General features: G+C 36.1%; 1 protein-coding gene across 4 annotated transcripts in view; it reads right to left on the minus strand.

The window, feature by feature from the left end:
* Positions 1–24,583, minus strand: part of SRPK2 (SRSF protein kinase 2) — a 98,656-nt gene that overhangs the window by 15,735 nt on the left and 58,338 nt on the right. For all 4 annotated transcript variants that reach the window (XM_062581972.1, XM_062581989.1, XM_062581983.1 and 1 more), the window contains exons 6-12: positions 20,834–20,940; positions 15,469–15,634; positions 12,925–12,950; positions 11,210–11,456; positions 9,761–10,249; positions 4,837–4,937; positions 4,627–4,734 (exon numbers count right to left, since the gene is read on the minus strand). In XM_062581972.1, the coding sequence (XP_062437956.1) occupies positions 4,627–4,734; positions 4,837–4,937; positions 9,761–10,249; positions 11,210–11,456; positions 12,925–12,950; positions 15,469–15,634; positions 20,834–20,940 (1,244 nt within the window). The remainder of the gene's footprint in view (positions 1–4,626; positions 4,735–4,836; positions 4,938–9,760; positions 10,250–11,209; positions 11,457–12,924; positions 12,951–15,468; positions 15,635–20,833; positions 20,941–24,583) is intronic.

A 24,583-nucleotide genomic window follows, 5' to 3' on the forward strand; every position in this document is an offset into this window, starting at 1 on the left:
GCACAATTTCAGACTCTGTGAATATATCCATACTAGAGCTAATATAAACAGAACGGGACTATTCTCTCCTAAGAAGCTGCTCCAAAAGCATGGGGTTGGGGACTAGATGAAGCCAACCCATATTTCCATAGCACAGCTGAGGAGAGCATGGCATGTAGACACAACATAACAGTTTCTGAAAGCCAGATTTGTAAGGAGGATATTCTGTCAGCTGCTTTGCACACATACACACAGGAACACACCCTTCACACAGCTGTTTGCATGCTCAGGGACCTCTGTCAGAGGCTTTTGTTTAAAAGGTCATCATAATCTCCACCCTTATTGCTAAAAATGAAGTAAAATTGATAAGCGAATAGTATGATTGAAAAGACAGTCCCCTTCAGTTATGATACAGCATGACCTCCTGGTTTGGCTTAACAATAATTTATGCCATAAGTACAAGTCAATGGAAGAGTCGACTGTACTACTACTCTCCGAGGCAACGACTTTCCTTGGTCAATGACTGAGCAATCTTGTTAGTAAGGAAAGGGCAGCAAATGGCTTTAGGCTCAAATCAGAGATCCATAAAGCATTAGACCGTGTTAAAATGCCAGGTGGATCCCAGTCCCATACCTTCCTAGTAGTCCTTCATAAAATCTACGAACCAGAAAACATAAAAATATTGAGGGTGCTTTACGTGAACATACAGAAGCCAACTACTGACATGGAAGCTACATGGACCCTGAATAAATTCAAAGAAAGGAAGGTCTGTTTTTATTATAATTTATTTTAATGCAGAAATGATCAAGAATATCTGACACAGTAGTGGATATATGATTATAACAGATGGGAAGTCCCCTCTATTTTGCAAAGTAAGCAGCCTTCTTATAGTGCTTTCACTGCTATGCCATGTGTTTAGAACTTCTTGGGAACAAGCCCTTTCAGCAGAACTTGCCAGCTGTGCTGTAAAACTTACACAACGCACGCTGCAATGACCTGACCACAGCTTTGAAGTGGTAGGTCTTCTTTCAGCAAGAGCTACTCAGGTGGAGGAGTGAAGAGCATTGCTAGACCAGTCTCAGTGAGAATACTGGTCAAAAGACTTGAGGGTGCTGGGTTCATACAAGATCTACAAGATATATTTGCACACAATTCCATCCAAAGAGAAATGATACAGAAATATTTTAAACCCTTTTCCAGTGCAAGTTCAGAGAATTAGCCCAGTAATTCAGACCTGTGAGCAAGGATTTTCCAAGCAGGTCTCGTATTTGCTCAGACACTACCTTACTATTCTTTGGATCTGCATTAATTCACATCATTCATAGCTGGCACACACTTTTGCTGTACACTAAGTACCATTATCTTTCAACAGATAAACTGAGACAAAAAAGCTTACCTGAAGTCAAAATCATTATCAGAATAAAGGACAAGATGTATAATTTTGCACACAGCTTCTAGCTCAAAGCCAAATTCAGTGCAGAATGTTTCCTTTCCTAGCAGGCCAATACAAGTCACAAGTGTAATATTTCTGAGGGATATGAAGCATTATCTACCTACCCTGAACGCAACATCAAGCTTACCATCACTTAACATACAGCTAGTCCTTAATTAACAATCTTTTTAAAGCACTGTATGAGAAATACAATTTAAAATAAACACAGGTGTCAACTAGTAGAACACCACTTCTTGTGTGCTTGGTACAGTCACATTAGGCCAGATTTGGAAGGATGGAAACTAGGGGGAAAAAAGGCAATGGTGATACTGCTGAATGATTCATTTTGTATGTGCAGCTTCCAAAAATGTCATTAACACCACCAGTGTGGACCTGTTGTACAAGCAAAGGATCATGACAAAGAAGTGGAGAATCTCCTTGCACTCCACTGAATTTGAGGTTAGACAACATGGCTAACAGGTTAGTTGAGCTGTATCTTCAGCCAGTCACAGCAAAATAAACAGCATCTCCAGCTCCCACTCCAACAGACAAACCCTTTGAAAATATTCATAACAATAACTACTATGTGAATTAAATATGGAAACAAGAGCAAAGTGACCTAGAGGAACATTTTATGAACCACATCTAGGTACAACAAGAATCCAAACCTGAAAGTGCAAGTGAGACTATAATGCCATTAAAACACTTCAGTACTTCACAGTTCTTAGACGCTCTAGGGACTGGAGAGAATCAAATCATAATTTCCAAAGACAGACAAGGTAAATAAGCTCTTGGTGTCTGTGCAGCTCCACGTCAGGGATGTTCCCCTTGCCTCTCAATCTCGATTGAAAGTTCTTTGCAGAAAAAAATTATTATTGTCTTCAGTAAATACCTACCTCACAGAGTTGTATTCCACCTGATACTGTGATTGGCATTAACACTGCTCTGACCTATTTTCTAACCATACAGGAATGAAAGCAGAACACAAGTTTTAAAAGCATAGATTTCTAGGACGAGCATGAGACACCTGATCTGCATCTTTTCCACGACTGCATTTATACAATGAAGACAACTGAATTCAGCAACCATATGTCACTGCTGTAAAATTATTACATTTCTATGCTATGTCGTAAGTGCAAAAATACAAGGTCTGTGGCAGAAGACAGAACAGAATCCCAATGTTCCTGCCTCAAATACTTTGCTATCCTTAAAGCTTACGTAACGAAAAAACAGCAGCATATTTTCTCATTACAATATTGCAATTTCATAAATAACTGTGAACCTGAATAAATGGGAAAGATTCTTTTTTTTTTTTTTGGGGGGGGGGGGGCAGTTCCTGAATTTATGAAACGACTCGCACGAAGAAAGCAATACAGCTTATACAACTTGAATAAAGATAATTTTAGTGTAAGGGGCAGGATGATTCTCATCCTGAAGAAACAGCCCAATATTTGCTGGCATGTTCACCTTTATCTCCTCTCATACCATTACAATATTTCAAAATTCATTCAGTCACTGTAAATGGTTTACATCAAATAAACAGTCTTAGAACTCATACATCCTGTCAGTAACCACTGCCCTTCCAAAGATACTTTTCCTATTTAAAAGGAATAAGAAAGTCATCTATAACTCATGTCGAGTATTTAAAGAGTATTATATTCCCTAAGTGTGAAACAGCTAGTAAGTATTCTATTTTTTTAAATGCGATTTTGGGTGGAATTCAGCCTGATTTGTGTGGCTCTAGCTACAGGGCTGACTAAAATTAGCAGGATGTAGTACACCTATATAAGCCTTAAGGGAGAAGAATATAGAAACCAAAAAAAAGGTATTAAATTGAACTAAAGTTGACAGAAAATATCAGCTACTAGGAATGAAAAATTACTTCAGTAATTTTATAGTTAGCTAACAAAAGAATCATTAAAGAGCTCAAACAATTCACAATTCAGATTTCTTGGAAGTTTAACCTTTACACTGACATCCTAGCTTCCTAAATTACCAGATGCCAATCTTTAACAGCTCATCCAACTGAAAAGCATTCAAGGATGATTTTGCAGTATTTTTGCCAGGAAAAGTAGTAAAACCCAAGAATTAGATACAAGTATTACAAACACTTCTGCTTGTAGGACCGTAACTCTGGAATATCTTGTAGACTTTGTTTTCAATGTAATAGAAAAATTTCTGTGTTTTGCCTCAAAATGGATGTGTAAATTTGGAAATGGATGTGTCCTAAAGCAAAATCTAATATTAAACTCTCGAGAAAACATACTTGCATTTTTTGCTTATGAGTTAATTACTTCCAACACGCGGCTTACTGAGCTTCTATCTGTAGGATTTTATGTTCTTTTCAATCCTCCTCCTCTCCCTCTGAGTTCTGCAATTCTTCTCATCACCCACGCCTGCAAACTGTGTCTAGTATTTGAGTCTTCTCCTCCTCCTCCTCACATACTCTTTTCAGACATGCATTTGTAAGAGATAAAGATTTGAATGTGTTTTCACTTTTAAAATAGACAAAAGTATTTCTAAATGTAATTTCTAAAACCATCTCTAATGAGTACACGTATGCAACTTATTTGTCCTCAAAGAGCCATTGTAAACAGAATGCGTCTTTCAAACATAAGGTTGAACGATTAAGTTTCAGTTTTTCCTGATCTTTAAATCTTTTTAAAAATATATCATTTCAGTTTTGTGTGTTAAACTGAATTTTACAGAACTTTAAGCCCATACTTCACTAATAATAAACTAAATTCCTTTCCTCAAAGTTTACAATCTAAAGCTATCATCTACACACCTAATCAGATGAATGGTTTCACTGAAGTTGGCAAGAATTTTAAGTATTTTATGGAAGCAAAAGGAAAGGAAACATAAGAAATAGTTGCACAAATTCTAATATCTAATCAACTTTGAAGAAATCATGCAATTGTACTGTTTGAGTTAGATTTTGACATTTATAATCTACATAAATCTTCTTGCAAATTTGAGTATTTTTGACCACAAGTTTAAAATGCATCAAATCAGAATTAGAAACTTCCTCAAACATACTTCCTTTTGATTGAGGATGCTTAACAAATTGAAATAAAAGAGAAAAAAAATTATCATCAGCTACTTGATATTGTATCATTTATAATAATGTATTTGATCAAAAAGTCAGAACCACAACTGGTTTTCTGGAGGCGTATTCTTGGAAAATACAGAAATACAGATTTTATTGTTCTTACCATACATGCTGTACTCCAGATATCAGCAGGTGTACTGTAACCTGCTCCTATTAAAACTTCTATGGATCTGTATTGTCTTGTCTGGATGTCTTCTGTGAAGTGTTTATGCTACAATAGAAAGAACAGCATTAATGGGAAAAAAATGAAGAATAAAAAGGCCTGCTCTAAATAACAAAGGCTAAGTAACTAAAGTGATGCAGTTACACTTACCACCCAGCAGGCGTTCCCCAGGTCAGCAATTTTAACTCTAATTTTATCTGCATTTCTTGGGTCCAGCGGATTCACCAGTAAGTCAGCAGCACGAGTTTTTGCTAACACAAGCAAAAAGCAGAACAGTTAATCCTTAGACTATATTGTTCATTTATACGAGCTGTTTTGCTTTGTCAATTTATCGAGTTTTATAATACTTTGAAGGCATCAAAATAATTTGCTGAATGTTATGAGAAATGAAAGCAACATAGGTAGGATTTCTTATGTGGATTTCTAAATACCTTTACACATTTTAAGTGTCAATTGTTTGCATTTTTTAACAAAATGCCAAATGACTATTATTAATATATCTGGAGGAGCTTCTAAAGCAAAATGGTCCGTATGTTTCCAAGAACAGATTCAGAAGAAAAACGTTAAAATCTCAAGCTCCAAGAACTCCACATGAAAGATACATTCTTAAAACACTTTGGTTAAGAAAATAAATTCAACATTTCCATTCCTGGCTAAAGCAAATAAAATTTGTCTTATTTTTTTAAATCTGTCCCATGAGGAAGAAGACTCATCCAAACTTACCTGACTTCGGAGCCTAGGGACTTTTACCCGTTTTAGAGATAAATCAATGTTGAATCCAAGCTCTCTGAAAGATCTATTTGCAGTGAACATGACACGAACTAAGAAAGCAGAACGTAAGTCCAATTAATCCTGGAATGTTTATCTTCTCCTGGGACACTGGGGGCCCTAACATATGAGACTGAAGGACTGCTGCTTTTTTATACTACCCAATATATCCCAAATAGCACAGGAAAGAAAATAGATCGATTTGAATGCAGAAGAAGGGAACTGGATATCACAAACCAAACGGTAGCAGAGGAAGCATCTCAGTTTCCTTATCCAAAACACATGAAGACTAAGACTGGAAAGTGATGGTAAGATCAAGGAGGTACTGGATCAGAAAGGCATCTAGGACTCCAGGCAGGGTATCAGCGAGACTGGTTTAAGAGCTGGAAGAGGCAACTGCACTAGACATGGAGATAAAGGAGAGAAAGCCTAGCTAAGCAGGAGTACCTGAGATCCGAGCTGCTTGGACACCAAACTTCAATGGTCAGTCAAGGGAAGGAGATAAAAGCTAGCTGGGAAAGACAACGGCAGGATCAGCCAGGAGAGAAAAGACAGAACTACATGGCAGGTAAACTGAAGGAGAAAGGTAGAAGAAGCAGTGACCTGAGGGAAACAGTCCTCTAAGACTGGAACAAAGTGTGCAGCTCCTGTTTAAAAAAAGCCCTGAGATATGGCACAAAAATAAAATACGCTAAGAGAATACATTAAAGTTGCAAAATTCAGCACTTAAAAGACAGGAATCATTACACTCAATATTATCTTAAGATCTTCCCTTAAGAACACCCTGTATAGTATAGTCTTTATCAACACAATCACATGCATTATTCAAAAAAAAAACCAACAGGATCTTTCTCAATTCAGTAACCCTGCCAAAAAAAGTCATCACCTAAGAAATCCTTGCCATACTTGTTGTAGGTGGAAGGTTTGCAGTAAATAAAGCAGGAGCATGAAGGACGGAAAAGAAAGGCCTCTGCAGTAGAACATCTGAATACAACCTTAGAAAACAGCATTTTTCAACCTGCCTCAAAAAGAGAGACCTGAGACGATAACAAGCAAGCGCCTACACCTTTGTTACCTCAGTAACTTGCTCGGTTTGTGTCCCATATTTCCCAAGATGAGTATGAAACCTTGGATTCTGGTTTTGACACATACTGATGATTCACAACTGCAAGTGAGGTCAAGAGAAGTGTACTTTTTAGCAAGTACGCTCAAAAAAAAAAAAAAAAAAAAAAAAAAAAAAAGGGAGTTCAACCTGAGCACAAACTTAATGAGTATTTCTGATTTTCTCTCCTGTGCGTCCTAGTTCCGTAAAACTGAGAAATATCACCTCCTCTTCTCACAGTCACACCATGACAATATACTTAGTAAACACTCAAACACGGGAATGAGGAGGAAAGTCATGAGGAAATAAATAAATCTATCTTAAGAGCATTTGATCACATGGTGAAAATCTGAAGAAAAGAAAAACTTAACAGCTGCTCAGCCGCTGAGCACAGATCAGTCTGTGCACTGAACACGGAAAGCATCCTGGAAAAATGAAACCTTGTCACTTGAGCATGGCCAGCAAAGACTACACAGAGAGGAGCAAATGAAGATGTCTAAACAAGAAGAAAGTACCACAAAGTTACAGCAGAAGGTAGCACCACTTAGAAATATTGAACAGCCTGCAACTCCCACAGCATTTTTCTTTCTGACATTTTAATCTGTTTTATTCTTGTTTAACTCAACATTATTATTGATTCCATTCATATTAGTAACATTTAGCTTTTCCTCTTTCTGAGGAAGATGTGAGCTATGGCTGAATTTACTATCTTTCTACTTTCCCAGCACACAAGGCTTCTAAATTGTTCCCAATGGGATACCATCAAGGCCAAATCAAGCAGGTTTCTCTGACTAGGAAGATAAGCTGCTCCTATGAGGCCAATACAGGCTTTACTCGCTGGAGGCACGGGAATTGTACACACCAGCCCAGGAAAACAGCAGCAGAGGCTTTGCCTGGATGTTGCCAGAAGCACAAATGAAGAGCCTAGGAGGCATCTAGGAAGCTACTGTACATATTTAAAGGAGTACAGAGTTCGATGCACTTAAGAAAATGGGCTAAAAGACTTACTAGTGTGACTCTTGACATCTTCCAGAAACTCTGCTCCATCCAATTATAACTTATTTAACATTTTTGGGCACCTACAGATTATGTTACTAAGCTAGAATCTATAAAAATGTGAAATGTTTTTCTGAAACCTTAAACGAAGAAATATACTCTACCGTATTTTTCAATACACTTTTTTTTTTTAATTTAGTAACTTTATCTGGGACAATGTTCATGCAGATTTGGTGATTTTCTCCTGAGCTGTCTCATTTTCCTCTATCTGCTTACAGATTTAGACCCTTAATAGTTTCTTTACTGAAGCTGAAACCCATATATTTATCATTTAGCCACTGACAACATAAATAAAATCTATGGATAAAACCCTGTAGCCACTTAATTCAATGGCAAAAATTCTGCTCTTTGCAGTAACACCAAGATTTCACCTTCTGTGTCTTCTCTAAAAAAGACTACAAACAAAGGTTTCGGGTCTGAGCAGCTCTGGTGGCCAAAATCTGAAAGTCCAAAACCAGGTTAAATAAAGAATAGCTATAATGAGCTGAGGGTTGAAAAAGAATGTCTTATAGAGACCAAGAACTCATCTTGTTTAGTTTATTAAAAAAAAGATTACGAGATGAATTGTTTGAAACAAACAAGAGCCATTAATGGGTGAAAATACAGCATACTGAAGAGCTTTTGAATACGACAAAGGAAAGACATCACAAGAAGCAATAGCCAGAAGCTGCATTTAGACAAACCCAAGCTAGCCACAGTTCCCTTAAAACAACTCAAAGTACTGACCAGAGGAATAAACTACAAACTAACTGAATTCTTTATTTCATTTGTCCAAATCAAGAACAGGCATCTTTTTGGAAAATATGTTTTAAACCAAAAATAGGAACTAAACTCAATAGAGGGGTGAATTATTGACTTGTTAAAAACAAAAATTCAGGTTAGATGATTTCATGATCCCCTTCTGCCTTAAACTTTGCTTACTTGCATCTATTTCCTCCTCTTCTCTTTCCTGTGTAGACTGTTCTGTCAAAGCAAATACATTGTCTACAATAACTTATCCAGTAAATTTACCCAGTACCTTTAAAAACATGTCCTATGGTAGAAGGAAAAAAATGTTTTGCTTTCCTGTTAAAATTTAAGATGGCCAATTTGTTTGAATTTAACGGGAATTCTTTTGTATTGTGTTCCAAGCTACATCTATCAAGCTCTCAGACTTGAATGCAAGAAAAAGCATTCAATTTGCTTAAATTTTCTTAACTGAATTATTGTCTTTCTATTCCACTCATTTAACTCACTCTTTTTATTTTTAATGTAATATACATCCATGGTATTTTATTGAAACATCAATTCAAATCCGAACATTTTTTTTTTCTATTTCACAAAGTCATTCAAAACTAACAGATTTGTTTTTTCTTGGTCCTATGAGGTGGAAATTCACCAGAATGCTTTTGGACCAATGCAACCAAAAGTCTCCTCTTCAGTTCGAGATACCTGCTCTGCTTTTCTGCCAAAAGCCTTCTAAGATGAAATACTAAGTTTAAAATAATCATAACTGAGTTTTTGTATTCACACAATATAAAATTCAATGAGCAAAATATCTAGGGTAGAAGCAACCAGGAAGGTTAATTCAACCCACATGGAATACAGAGTTCCCAGTAGTCAGCTGCAGCCATACCCCAATGCTGATTAATCTGACTCCATATCCCGCTTCCTACTCAAGTCTAGGGAGTGCCTAGGAAAGAGAATATTTGGGAGAAGTCTGCATAGATTTCTCCAACTGCGGAGGCTGGCACACAGACACCATCTTTTCAGTGGGCACTCTTCAGACTCTGGCAGGAAGTAGATCAGGACATGAGTACATTTGGCACACACACAGGAAAAGAAAAGTTCAAAACACTGCAGGCAAAGAAAGGCCAACACTGCTGAGATGTGCTAGACTTACTGTACAATCAACGGTCAAGGAAACGGTTGTGACAGAATCATTTTCTGCTACTGAAAGAACTACGTGATGGCCTGCCACATAAGGCTTGGTACTACTGATTGAATTTTCACCAAAAGCAAACAAAAGTAAAATTTACAGACACATGTCACTGATTTGAGAAAATACACATGTATAAGGTTTAAGCCCATTTCTCATTCTGCACAGGACATCACTTGCAGCTCCAAGAGACATGAAGCACTGTATATGACACCAAGGGCAATACTTACTTTTAGGCAAATCCCCAGTGCTTGAAGCTGAAACTGTTCTGCTCCTGTCATGAGACGGGCTGCTCTCCTCCCTTTCAGTTACAGTCGATCCTTCAGAAATAGCAGAACCACAGGCTACAGACTCTAGAGCCCCAGAGAACACCGAAGCAGAAAATTCAGAGAACTGTGACTCAGGAATTTTATGACGTCCATTTGGCAATTCACCATTAAATTGTTCATAGGAGCTGCTATAAGAGTAATCACTTTTTGCATTTGGCTCATCAAGATTATACTCCTCTGGATTTGGACATTCTTCCTCTTCCTCATCTTCATCTTCAATCTGTTGTTCCAATAGGAATGGGCCATTCACAATATGGCCATTTGTTTTGGGGGATTCTATCCACTTAGGATCTGTAGGGCCAGTGTTGACAAGTTCCTGTTCTACATCATCATCTTTTTCAGTGTTTTCTTTCTCTGTGTCTTCTTTTTCATCTTGATCTTCTGCTTCACCTGAAAAATTTTAACGAGCAACACATTAGATCATACCTTAATATACCATTTCAAAATTAGGCATTCAGAATTTTTAACTCTTCAATAAGTACTTGACTTCTGAAATAGCACAAAGAAACACTGAATATCACTGAAATACACAAAAACTTTAAAATCTAAACCAAAGGTGAAATAAAAAACTAACAACGCTGTTAGAGAATCAGTAGGAAGTGCATAAAGATGGTGTAACCAAGGGACCAATTCAGAAAAGAAGAAAAGTATGAAAGGAAGATACAGATAGTCTTTAAAACAAGTACTACAATTCTATGACTCAATCAGTGTCAAAGAGGGAGTCACAGAGGTAGGAAAATTCATAGTATGACCATGAACAAAAAAAGAAGGAAAGATGGTCTCTATTTTTACCACAATTGGAGAAAGTCAATAAGAAAACCTGGGAAGCTAAGGAAGAGCTGGACTGTAACAATCATGGTACAAACCACCAGAACTAAGTAAGAATGGTAACAAGGTATCTTAAAAGGGAAGAAGTTGTAATTATCATTACCTTATAGTCTATTACCAACAGAAAAATGACCAAAAAATGGAGAAAGCAAGGATGATTCTAACTACATTAGTCTTATAGAATAAAAATTAAGCTTATTTTATTTCTACCTCACCAAGATACTTGGTTATATCACTTTATGTGGTATGACAACTGACTGTTCTGTTGAATTCTCCAGGTGTTCTTTTTGAAGATTTGATAGCTAGATGGCTATTCATGTTTTTCTTCACTTCTACAATACATTTGACTTTCCTTTTTCATTTTAGACATTTAGTTATGACTTTATCTACAGGAAAAAAATGAAACAATGATCTAGGAAAGTTAAGCGATTTCATTCATTACAATGGATGAAATTCTGCAATTACATTCCCCTCTCAAACAGTAACTTGGTTTCAGACTCAGGAACAACACCTAATACTAACCATCATCATTTCCGGGTTCTTCATCTACTACCTCTTCTAGATCAGCTGTTTTTAGTTTCACCTCCGGGTGGTACTCATCTTCTTGGTCATTTGATGGCACAGTTGAGGTTACATTTTCTTCTATTTTTTTCCTTTCAGCTTCTCGCTCTAATTCTTCTATTTCCTGCAGGCGTTTTTCTAATAGTTCAGCTTGTCTCTTCTGTTTTTTCTTCAGTTTTTTCTTTTTGTTTTTGGATATTTTCCCAACCTGAAATATAAAAAACAAGAGAAAATAAAACAACTCAAACAATTTTCCTCAAAGTTCACTTGCAGTCTGATTTTTGTTTACTTTTTATTTGAAAATAGCAATCAATGTAGCAAATAATTTTTTTCCATTTTATTTCAAATCAAGAACCACTTAGGGTTATATGAAGCAAAACAGCTATCAAAATCTTACATGGTTATACATGTTGTTATATGGTTATTTATTAGATACAAAAGCAAAATATAACTAGGACATCACAGTAAAATTTCTCCAATCTTACAATCTTGACTAGTACAGTAATTTTAAGCTATAACCTATATCAAAAGATCACATTATTATTTGCGGAAGATGCTCTGCTATCATTTCTATTTATCCACATATAAATTATAGCCATGATTTCTCTCCCTGTACTTTGAAGCTAATAACCAGCCAAAGTAGACTAAGAAAAATAAGAGAAACCCAAAGAAACTGAAAATGGTAAAGAATTTTGAATAAATCCTGTGCTATTTAGCTACTTCCCTGTGAAAGAGAAAGTAGTTTTATTATTCATTTCTAGTCCAAAACATATGAATCACAAACAACAGATGGCCATTACAAAAAGTTTAACATTTTATATATAACATAAGGATTGAAAAAATCAGGTACAGTAACAAGAAAAAGAAAAACTAAGATATCTGAGCTAACACTGAAACAACAGAATTGAAACATTATATTTTAATCGAATTCTGATTTCTAATTTCTTTATTGGATAAATTAGTTCTACCCAATTTTTGTTCATTGTTCAAATACCACAATAAGAAATCCTCGTACAGTTCAAAAATGAAGCACAAGAACTAAAGATAAATATTCTCTCCTCAGGATTTTATCTATAAATCCTATTATCTTCAAAATAAGCTACAGGACAGTCAGAAACAGTTATTTGATAGTCCTATTAAATTACATGCATGATGTACACACATTTAAATTATATATGTTACATACACAGATGTAGAAAGCAGGTTTGAACTTGGATGTTACTAAACAGCATATAATATCACTGTTTATTTGGTATATGCATATGCCAAAAACATCTTTCAAGCCTCATGCAAAAGCCTCTCTTTTAAGGCATTGATGATTAGCATCTTAAACACCTTAAGCTATCCTCAATGTATGACACTCAGTGAATGTGCACATTTTTGTCAGGACTTGAACCTAACGGATTATTCCGCAAAATATGAAAATGGTCTTGTTGTTGTTGTTGTTATTATAACTACAGAATTGTTAAGTTTATGAGAGTTTCCATACAAGAAGTATTGTGCTTAAAACTTGCAAGGCCTAGGACATTAAAAGAAAGGCATTCTTTGAAAGATAAAAGCTATATACAAAGGAAGCTTTTAAAAGGGGTACAGACTACCAACAGTCTAATTATTAGTAGTACCTACAGAAATACAAAAAACAAAACTGTGAATCTGAATTATATAACAGTACTTACAGGCTTTTGCTGTGGAGCTGTACTCACTAAAAAGAAAAAAGAAGTTTTAAATATAAATTTTTACAAAAACAATTCTGTAAAAGCAGAAAATAGTAGAAATGCAGTAAAAATATTCTGAACTAAAACTCAAAACAGAGATTTTTTTTTTGTATTTATTGGTAGCTTTTTGACTCTTTACAACTGCATGCTGCCTGAAACCATTTGATGTCTCTGTCAGACACTCCACCGTGAACAATTTTGTTCTATCTTACAGGAAGCAAAGAAAAGTAAATCTATGATTGCTCCTCTCATTCTGCTAAAGAAATAATTGTAAAATTGCCATCTACATTTTCTACTTAATAAACAAATATAATTTTAATAAACCAAAGGTGCCACATTTTGAACAATATGATGAAAAGAAAATTATTTCCAATATGAAGCATATGAATTCAAGAATTGCTCCTGAGAAAGTTTTAGACCTTGTGGTATTAGAAACAACCTGGACTGATACCCAGCGCACACTTTTCTGCCCCTATACTCACAATTGTCAGTCTGCATCTGCACTGCACTGGAAGGAACTAGAATCGGTAGCGAGCTGGCATTAACTTGTGCTCGCTCTGCTACGGTGGAGAATTGATGAAATTCAGAAAAGGAAGTCTGAATCAGTACCCATCGGACAGGAAACATGAACTGACTGTAGATTTGTCACAGATGAAAGCTGTCTGGCCAGCTATAGATAGATTTTAAATAACTCAGGGACTATCAACAAAGATGACTACTCTGTCACACTCAACAGAAAAGTCAAATACTCAAGTTTCCTTCCTCTGACACGCCTACTGCAGGCATCGAGCAGCGCCTATGGCAAGAAGCGCCACACCACCCGCGGCAGGTGCCTCTCCCTGCGCCCGTCTCCGAAGGATACCGTCGGTGACTAGGTCTGACACGATCGCCCCGCTAACTGCAAATGCACGTAACCATACAAGCCACGCAAAAATCCCCTAAATACTTGAAAACAATAAAAATAACCAAATACGTGAGACTGGAATAAAGTGGAAGAAGACTCAGAAGGAACTTCTTTGGACACAGAAGCATACAGCCATTAACAAGTGCAATATAAAAAAATGACACAGTTAAGGTTCCATAGCACTTTTACAGGTTCAGCTTCCGCTGCCAAGTTCAAGAAAACTGCTTGTATGACCCGGAAGGGTAACATCTTCAAAAAGGCTTTTAAACTTCAGTACCATCCCTTTTCTAAAAAGTGAAATTATGCAGAACCTGTTGCTGAAATGTTGAAATAAAATCTACAGTAATAAAATAGCAATAAAATGCCATCTTTAGCTCCTGTCTGGAAAGCTGTATTTTTAATTACAATTTGCTAAGAATAAAGTGTAAAAAGAACTCCAACAATGTCTTCCTTAAAACAGTGTTTTTTTAATGTCAGGAAGGAGTATCAAGGCTGCATAAGAAAAACTAAGTTACTTCTCATACAAGTAACATAGAACCTTTAGCCACATGATCGCACACATAAAATTAAATTCAATATACTCCTGAATTATATTCTTTTGTATCTTAATTCCTATATTGTGAGATATCACAATCATTTTTGGCACAACAAAAAAAAAATCACATTCAGTCAACAACCAAGTCTAAAAATGATGTTGAAAAGAAAACGTTTTAGGAAATTTTAAGAGTCTGAAAACAATGTGTTTTGTAGAAATATTTATGGATTTTGATCACAGTGATTGTTCACAATATAACAGATATTTTTATTATAACTCAGCTTTTACTCTGTAATATATTTTCTGACAAGATTACAAAGGCACTTAAATGTTATTATTTCTCTACTGCCTGTAGCTGATGTGCTAGATTGAAAAATAAATCACAGCCATTGTACTAAAGATCCATAGATTCCTTTTTGTTTGTCTTTACTGATTGCTCACAACTCCTTTACTCATTCTCTCCTAGCTAAGCATACTGTATCAGCTAAACAAAGAAAAATGAACAGTTTCTGTCTAAACTCTTGGCAGGTTTAACTTAACATATTTCACATGCACTGCTAGGGAGAAAAGCTCATCATAAATTCAAGTACAATAAATTCCAATTTCAAGCAGAAAAGTCTACGGAATCTAAGACTTTCCATTGACTTGCGAGAATAAGTTATAATTGACCAAAAGTCAGACGATTTCACATGTACACTGATGAACTTATGATGTAATTAGACATATAATTTAAGTAAGATTATTAATTATTGTCAATACTAGAGAGGTAAGGCTTCAGTGCTGCTACAGCCAGTCATAAAAGCAGGGTGGGGGTGGAGGTTTATACCAATACATCTTTTCATGTACCAGGAGACTCCAAAAACTTAAGCATGCAGAACTGAGAAAAACAAAGCATTCATCGGATAGAGTTTCAGAGCATAAATAAAAGCTAAGTAGACAAACATTAAGATCAGTTAATACTCACATGCAATTATTTCAAATATGTTAATTTTCATTAAATAAAATACTGCTAGCATTAATATACAGATGCAACTTTACAACAACATATTTCAATATACTGTCATACCTGCTGAGCCAGAAGGAGGAGGAGCACCAGCTTTCTGCCACTCAGTAGCCTCAGCAGCCATTCTACGAACATAGGCATCATCCACACACATCAAAATGTTTTCTGGCTTTATATCTGTATGAATGATCTTGCACTTGCTGTGTAGATAATCTAGACCTTGAAGTACCTAATTAAATAAAGATTTGAAATTTAATTTAATTAGCCAGACCAAGCTAAATGTATCTTTTGTTAGTACAGAGATGTCCAATTATTGCCAGTAGTCCATATGCGGCCTGCCAGAATAATTTACTTATCTCATAAACCATGAATTAGACACTGCCTGGCTGAACTGTTTTGATGACAGCAACCTGCTTTCAGACCTTCCATTTCCCAAGTGCTCTTTAGTTGGTCTGCACAAGTACAAAAACTTAATACTACTTCCTCTGCAACAAGAATTTCACTGCTGAGTCAACAAGGCTGAGCATCACTGGTTCACTGCTTGAAAGATAGTTATTCTAAAATAAAAGCTGTAAATACTACATGCTATAATTGAAGTCTAGTTTGCAAATAATCACATCCTATATTAATTATTCTTAAAAAACGCCATAAAGGCAAATGTGTTGCTTTCATGAAATGTAAGCTATAATTCTCCACAGAACTACAGTAGTATTTCAGCTTTAAATGTGATCAAGGTGTCACATAAGCATTTGTCTACCTGTAGTTGTCATGTGTATGCTTCCACTTGTCTTTTATATTCTCTGCAGACTAAATTCTTCTACCTTATGTTAACCTCAATATTCAAAGTCTTAAATGTCTTCTGGGACCAGAAAAATGCCACTTTTTTTACAGGATAAAATAACAGGATAAACAAAGTTACTGCTATGATAATCTGTGTAAAATATTGTAGAAAGATACCATTAGGAAAGAAAAAAATTCTAACTAACTAACACTGCATACAAGGTATCTTTTGATATTTAAAGAATGATCTATAGGAAAACATTAAATCACTTACTCCTGAGCTTCAGCCACAAGCACATCTTTCCATTCTAGACATTTATAAATAAATTAACACATGCCCTTCTCTACTTGCTCTCAGGATACTTTAAGGTATAACTAGCTGGGGTGAAATCTAAAAGCAAAATGCATGGGTTCAAAATAGCCATAACAGAATGCAAAGACTGCCATGCAACCCTGAGCTAGCACCAGAACTGCTACCTCCGTAGAGCACACAAGGCAGCTCAGGTAAGAGAAGAACAGTAGTGTGCAAATGGTATTTCCATTCAGGCTAATGTATCTTTGAGTTAGCTCAAGCACATGACTTTCTTCTCGCCAGCTCTGGAGCTAGCCTGGTCAGCAACCTTCCTGAAAAGCTTCCATCCTGAGCAGGTCTCAGCGTCAGTGCCCATGACATACCTAAACTGTTACATTTGTAATCTGGATTTTTTTTCCCTGTAAATCCAAAATATGCCTGAGTACTTGCCAAAGCAACTGAAAGAATATAGAGTTTGTCTCAAAGTAAGAAATATTTAAAAAGATTGGTTTTTATACTAGGAATGCAGTTAATGGTAAGTGGTTCCAAATTTTGGAATAGAGGCATTAACAGCAATATCAACGTAAGGACTGATTATGATGGACACTGCACTCTCACAAGAGTTCAAGAAGCAATCATTAGATCCAACATATTTAGGTAAAGCACCTGGAAGAGTGTTCCTTTTTACCATGAGTATTAAAAATCAAATAACGATTTTTGGTAAGTATCATAATCAGTTCCACGATTTATCATAATGACCATACTATTCAAATTTTTAGCTACCCTAAAATGTGGATTGGATTGCTTTATCCTAAAACTAGGAAGTATGTTATCCCTCCAAACCAATAGAGATATGTATGGTCTTTGCACCGTGCTCTGAGGACAGAGAAGAGGGAAAACACTCCTACTTTTTATTTACTTCGCCACTGGAAAAGAAAAATCTGAAATGAGTAATGTAATACAGCTCTGAAAAATTAGGAGAGATCCTGTTAATACAATTACAACTTACAAGATTGTATTTCTTCCCTTGTAAAGGTCAGATAGTTAGCTTGACATCATGAAGCTTTTTGCCATCATTTGCTGTTTCTAAATAATATTAAATTTCGTTTTCTTTCAGGGAGCCACATCTTATTGTCCCACTGAACAGATTATTTACTATATTGTACACCAGCAGCAAAAGTAATAATTTTCATTGATGAACTACCTGATGCTGATTTTGATAACATCAGTTTCAGAACATGCTCCTTTTAAAATAGACTAATGCTATATATTTTACTACCCAAAGCAAGGGCCCTAGAGTTAAATAAATTGATACTTCCAAATATCCCCACTGCAAACAAAAAAATGATGACAATTATCCACTTTTCAAGTCTATAGGGTCATCTCTTATGTGACAACTCCTGTAACTCCACCCCAGGGAAATTACTTGAACCTGAAATTAAATTTCTTATTAAGAAATCCAACTCTCAGCTGCATTCAAAAAAAAAAAAAAAAAAAAAATACCCCCAAAAAACCTAAATTTTATCCCAGTGCTATAAAAGTATTCTGAAATTGAAAAAAAAAAAATCCAAACCGTAACATACAGGAGTTATTTTCTATTGTAGCATGAAATCTTAATACTTTTAGAAGCACCATGTTTGCTGTACAGTAATACCAGGGCAGTATTTTTAGAATATGTATGGTACAGGTTTTGTCCGAGTAGAAGACAAGGATCGGTGTATTTCTAACGGCATGAAGAACCTGGAAGGCTTACCAGTAGTCACAATGCCAACCAAACTTGTCCATATAGTTCATTCCAAAATTTAAATCTTCATCTTCCAGGACCAACCAATTTCTCTTCTGAACTGTTTGACCTACTTGGGATTTTTACTTTTGCTAACATTCAAAAAATAATCTAGGTTGGAAGGGACCTCTGGAGAGCATGCAATTCAACCCTCCTTCCCCCCAGTCAAAGTCAAACCAATTTCAAAGTTAGATCTAACCTCAAAATTAGATCAACTTCCTCAAGAGCATTTTGCCAGTTCAGTTCTGAGTATCTCCAATGACACTGTAGGCAACCTGTTCCAGTGTCTAACTACCCTCATTGCAAAGAATATCCTTCTAATATGTAATAAGAATTTCCTTTTTTGCAACTTGCACACATTGCCTCTCGTCCTATCTCTGTGCACCTCCAAAAGGAGTTTGGCTACATCTTCTCTATAATCACTTGTTACATACTTGAAGATAGCAAAGTGTTTCCTTTCTCTTCTTAAAACTGAACAAAGATAGCTCTCCCAGCTCCTCATCCATCATATGTTCCGACTTCCTAACCACCTTGGTAGCCCTCCATTGGACTCACTTCAGTACATCAATGTCCTGTACTATGGAGCCCGAAACTGGGCTCAGTACTCCAAATGCAGTTTCAGAAGTGCCAAAATTGAGGCACTTCCCTCAATCTGCTGCCTCCTCTCTTGTTAATGTGGTCCAGTGTATGGTTAGCTTTCATCACCACAGGGGCCCACCACTGACCTATGTTCAGCTTGTCTGCCCAGACCCCCCACGCCAATATTGCCATCAGCCTCCACATCTTCAACTGGCTCCTTAGCAAAGTGCACCCCCTAGTTGGCTCATTGCTAAGAAATGGCTCACTCATGCTAAGAAATTGTCTTAAACCTTCTCTAGAAATCTCCTAGTTGCACTCACCACACCAGATATCATGGTGGATAAAAATCTCCCATAAGAACCAGGGCCTAAAATCAGGAGGCTTACTCCACCCATCTAAAGAAATCTTCATCTACTTCTGAAACTGGCAGCCTGTAGCTGTACCTTCCACGGTATCACCCTTGCTAATCTTCCCTTTGGCCCTGACCTAGTCTGCGTCACTCACTCTACAGCGAAGATTTAAGCACTTAAATTGCTCCTTTGTGCAGATGTCAACTCATTTTCCCTGACTATCCCTCCTAAAGTGTCTTGATCTGGCTATTGCTACATTCCAGGCATCTGAGCTATCCCACCACATCTCTGTGACCCCAGTGAGGTCACAGCTCTGCAACTGCACACGCATTTCTAATTTCCTGCTGTTTGTTTCCCATGCTGTATGCATTTGTATAAAGGCACTTGAGGTGGGTCCCCAGTCATGGCTATCAGAGAAAACACAAAGAGCCTCCTCCAAAATTCCTCCTCAGGCAATTCCTCATTGACTGCACTTCTCATTGGCCTTCCTGAAGACCTCACCTGAAAGCCTTCCTCTATTAGGTTATATGAGCCCATTGGCAAAGATGCTGTGAGCTGGGCTCAGAAGTTCACAGATTCCTTCCAAAAAGAGGTTGTTTTTAACTTGGCTCTGTTCAGTGGTCTGGTATGCAGCCTCTTTCTGCAAACAGTCAGTGTAACTGAGGTAACAGTAACATCAGGGAGCTCCTAAACCTGGCTTTGCTGCTAAAGCCAGTGTTTCAAGCAATTACATCGTAAATTCTCACCTTTCTGTCAAACTCCAGGACAACGGTGCAACAAAGCAAAAATATTCCAAACAAAATGACAGTATTTACAGAAAAGAGTAGTTATACATATGCACATATAATACAAATATACACATTCCTAACTTGATAGTTTAATAATACTAATATATGTAATGCAAATGAAAGGTAATACAAATTCTTTAAATGCCAAACTGAAAATATTTCTTTGGTCATTTGTAGAAACTAATTGCACATGGTTTAATTGAATATACAAAATCATACAGAAACATCAGCTATAATTCTTCCTTGTCGAGATCCCATTTCTCCTTAAGATCACCTGTCCGCAATTTGGCTTTCATACAGCAAGACAATATATTTTGAAAGAACATCTCTCAGTGAGATTTTCTGAACTGCCTAAATATTTTAGGGCTTTGACACTAAAACAACTTAAATATAGAAAGAATTTTCAAAAAAAAAAATAGTTCTTCCTTTAGAACCTAGTTTTCAGACAGATAAAAAAATGTTGTTCAGTTTTATAATAGTATGTTATTTCCCAGCGTTCTGATGTTGCGTTTTCCAGGACAGCTTAATAAGAAGCGTGACATACTGATGGTTTTGTTAACCATATTGCAATTAAGTATGAGTATCCTTACATATATGAAAATGACTCATCATTTCAGCTTTTTGTTTTCTAAAGCAGCACAGGGAACTCCCTTATCAGCAGGGTATCTTGATAATAAAAACACAACATAAATACAGGCTATCCAGGAAAATATTCTTACAAAACTTCCCTGGGATTGCCTATAAAATTAACTTATCCCAGACTTGTTAATAAGATTTCTTTTGAAATATCATCATTTTAGCCTTCAGACTGTTAACAAGTGTGGAAGAAACTAATTAGAACATTAACAAATCTTACTTGTCGAATTATACTTTTTACACAACGGATGGGAAGGCCTTGGTAATTGGACTTGATTATCCATTTTAAGAGATGATGCCCAAGTACTTCGAAGACCATACAGACATCTGAGATTTAATTAAGGATAACTTCCAAAGACACTTGTTAATTAGATCAATCACAAACGTTTGTTTGAGTATTGGCTAAAGCACTCATCATCCTGGAAGAAAATAGGTCGTCTTGAACTGAGCAAAACATGATATATGCTTTAGTACTACAAATACAAAATATAAAACTGGTTTCAATTACATATAAACATGTGCAAGAACAGTACCTAAATGCAAAACAAACTAAAGTAAAACAATTTAATCATGCCATTCTTGTTAGTTATTTCTAAAAGTAAAAGCAACACTAAGGTGAAGAATGAAACAGCTACTTGCAAAAAATAACGAATTTCTCACAAAACAGTTAAGGTAGGAAGGGACCTCTGGAGATCATTTAGTCCAACCTTTCATTTTGTTTTCATTTGAAACTGTTCAAAATACTGACTTGTCTTATTATCTCTAGTTTCTAATAAATTTTAAATGAAATCAATAGAAGTTTTTAACAACAGAAGACTGGAGCAACAACAGTTTATAAGATGAGACATACTAAACACATCCTTTTGGTTAGGCTCATTTAAGACTCATCTGACAGCCAGAGATTAAAGGAATAGAAGAAGGGCCCTACTACAATACTTCAGAAGTTTTAACTGCAGAGCATAATAGCAATCATTGAAGAACTCAGAAATAAAAAACATGCATAACTTGAAAGAAGCAATATACAAACACAAAACCAAAAAGTTAATTTGACCCAGCATCTTGCCACCAATAGAGGCCAACAACAGATACTCAGAGAACAGCACTGAAATAGAGAATTTATGAACTTCCAGTGATTTGTGGTTCAGGGACTTGCTAAATTGGGAGATTCTGTATTTAAATATACCTGGACAGATTATTCATCTATGAAGAAAACATTCAATCTAATTGCAACTTTTAGCATCCACAATATCCTGGCAAAAAAACATACAATTTCAATATAAAGCACTGATTTTCACACACAGCCCGGGAATACTTTTGCAATAGTAAACTGAAAAGAATGTTAAAATCTCAATTACAGGATATGGTTAGCATCAAATAATAATGCAAAAACAATATAAGAAAATGAATTAATGGATGGATACAAAATGATATCCCTATTGCAGAAAAATCTCAACAGATGGAAATCAGCCTAAAACTGTATTTCAGGACTACTGACTGTCAGGAAATCAAACTATTAGGGGAAGTAACTTACCTGACTTACCAAAGTTACATTAATTAAAGCCTTGGCAAGGATTTCACTGTCATTGCCTTAACTCATGCCAAAATGCGACTTGTCTATGGATCTATCATTATATTCTTCTCAAGTATCTACCAATATGCATAAAGCTAAATGAAGTGCTAAAATTTGTATCCCCTACTCTGCAGTTAGACTGAAAGATAAAAGGTGAAAGTACTTTGTGAAGAACTGTATCATTCTGATTGCTGATACTTGCTCAAATCATCTGATGTTCCTTAATTCCTGTACTAGAAGAGATAGTGAATAATCATTTCCTATTCATATTAATCAATCTACTCAGAATATTATCAATCTCTATTCCATTCAGAAGAGGAAAAAGTCTTGGTTGCCTTACCATGCAAGCAACCAATGCACAGAAATCACCAGGAAAGCATACAAAGGGGATGAGCTGAAAACACCCAATTAGTTCTACAGTTCTACTTTGCCTATGGAAATCCATTGACATAGAAGGGGGAGGTCACATGAAAAAAAATGATTTTTATCTGAAAAAGATTAGAATATTTTGCCTGGGAGGACTCTTGATAAACTCAAGTAATGCTCGATACTGGGGAAGCAACTAAGACAAGGAAAAGACATACAGGAGACTCAAAGTTTTGATTAGGCATGGAAAAATGTGAGTGTTGTCTGATTTATTATGATGTGACTTGAGAAAGGTTAACCTTAAGCCAGTGTATTCACAAAGAATAATTAAGGAAAAGCTGCACCTAACTTATTAGGATGCCAGCCATGGAAGCCCCAGGATCTTCCTAGAGCACCAAGGTCCTGACAGATGTCTATGTCCAAAAAGTACTCCAGAGAAAAGACAGCACCTGAAGCCCACCCAGCACAGCTGCCTCTTGGGAGGTGCTCTTGAAACCAGTTAGCTGATTCAGTGAATTCTGTGATTCTATGAATACCCAGAAGGGGAAAACTTACCAGAGCAGCCAAGTGAGAGAGTATACATTTATCAATTGACAGAATTAAGTACTTAAAACTGTTTATTCTTGTACTAAAATCCTGCATTTAATACAATATACGTATGTGCACGTGTGTGCGTGCACACACACACACACACACACACACACACACACACACTGGTATAGCATTTAGAAATCTTATCAAGTTTAAAGACTTGTTAAACTAAATGATATATAGACCTGGTACCAAGGCAGAGTACTTCTAGATGTATCTCAGTTGCTTCTGCCCTGGCAGCAGTTAGGCCCTATGGTATTAGGTAATGCTATATATTCTTTAGAGATAAATTGATAATGTGCGATCATGCCAGGAATGTTTCCTTCCTTATTTTTCACTTAGCTTTCCAATCACTTGTTTCATTATGTGATTATTTGACTCTCTTACAAAATACGCTACACTTAGTTAAACATTTATTAAAGCTCTAATACATATCTAATACAGAAAAATACACTAGTATACCTTATCAAAACCACTGAGCTGCCCAAGTTAGGAAATTCTGTTATTTCCTGAAAAAGTCACTAATTGCAGTCTTTTTAAAATACACAAGTAGTTAAAAAAAATCAGTCTAGCATAGTGTAAAGCACATTGTTAAAATTCATGGATACATAAACATCTATTACAGTTCCTAGGAGAAAGATCATTTGTTTCCAGACACATAGTCCAGGCTAATGGCTCTGCACATTCCCAGCCCTCTGATACATGGTTCTTGACAGATTTCCCTGTTTGGAATCTCCACAATATTTTGTGGTATTAGCCATTTAAAGGATTCACTCATCTCTTTTCTGTATTGCTTTAACTTTTAAATATATTTCATGAATAATTGATTCTTTATCCATGAAGTATGTGCTGTCTTAATTTACAGATGAACAGATACTTAGCAGCTTGCTCAAAGCAAGACAGAAACAGCACAGTATGAAAAACTCTTCAATTACTGTACTTCTCTCAACATATTCAACTCAATAAGAACATTAATATAGTACTAATATGGTACTAATATGGTTTTTTTTTATAACGGAAACAAAGAGCAGTGAATACCTGCCCCCCTCCCAAAAGAACCTGCACTAAAGATTTTTTTCAAAGGAGATAGAGGGGAGTTGATCAAATAATCAGTGCAGCCAACATACGATGCACAAATTGTTCACTCAAGAAAACTCAAAGTGTAAGATATCTTTTATCATATCTTCACTGGTAGTTTGGATTTTGACAGACTTCCAGCTGTAATTTAAATTTGATCCTAGTCCAGGATCAGCCCATCCTGTCTACTGTGGCCTTCCGAGCAATTTACTTCCCAGTAAGGCAGGAATATTTTTGAACTGCCAGAGTTCCAAACGTAAAGGTAAAACTGAAATGGAAAAGATCAATATAGCCTGTCCAGTTTTAATCTACTAACACAAAGCTATCTGCATTCTCATTCTTGACTAATAAACAGTCTCTTCTTGC

The sequence above is a fragment of the Rhea pennata genome, chromosome 1 (genome assembly GCF_028389875.1).
Source record: "Rhea pennata isolate bPtePen1 chromosome 1, bPtePen1.pri, whole genome shotgun sequence".
NCBI lineage: Eukaryota > Metazoa > Chordata > Aves > Rheiformes > Rheidae > Rhea > Rhea pennata.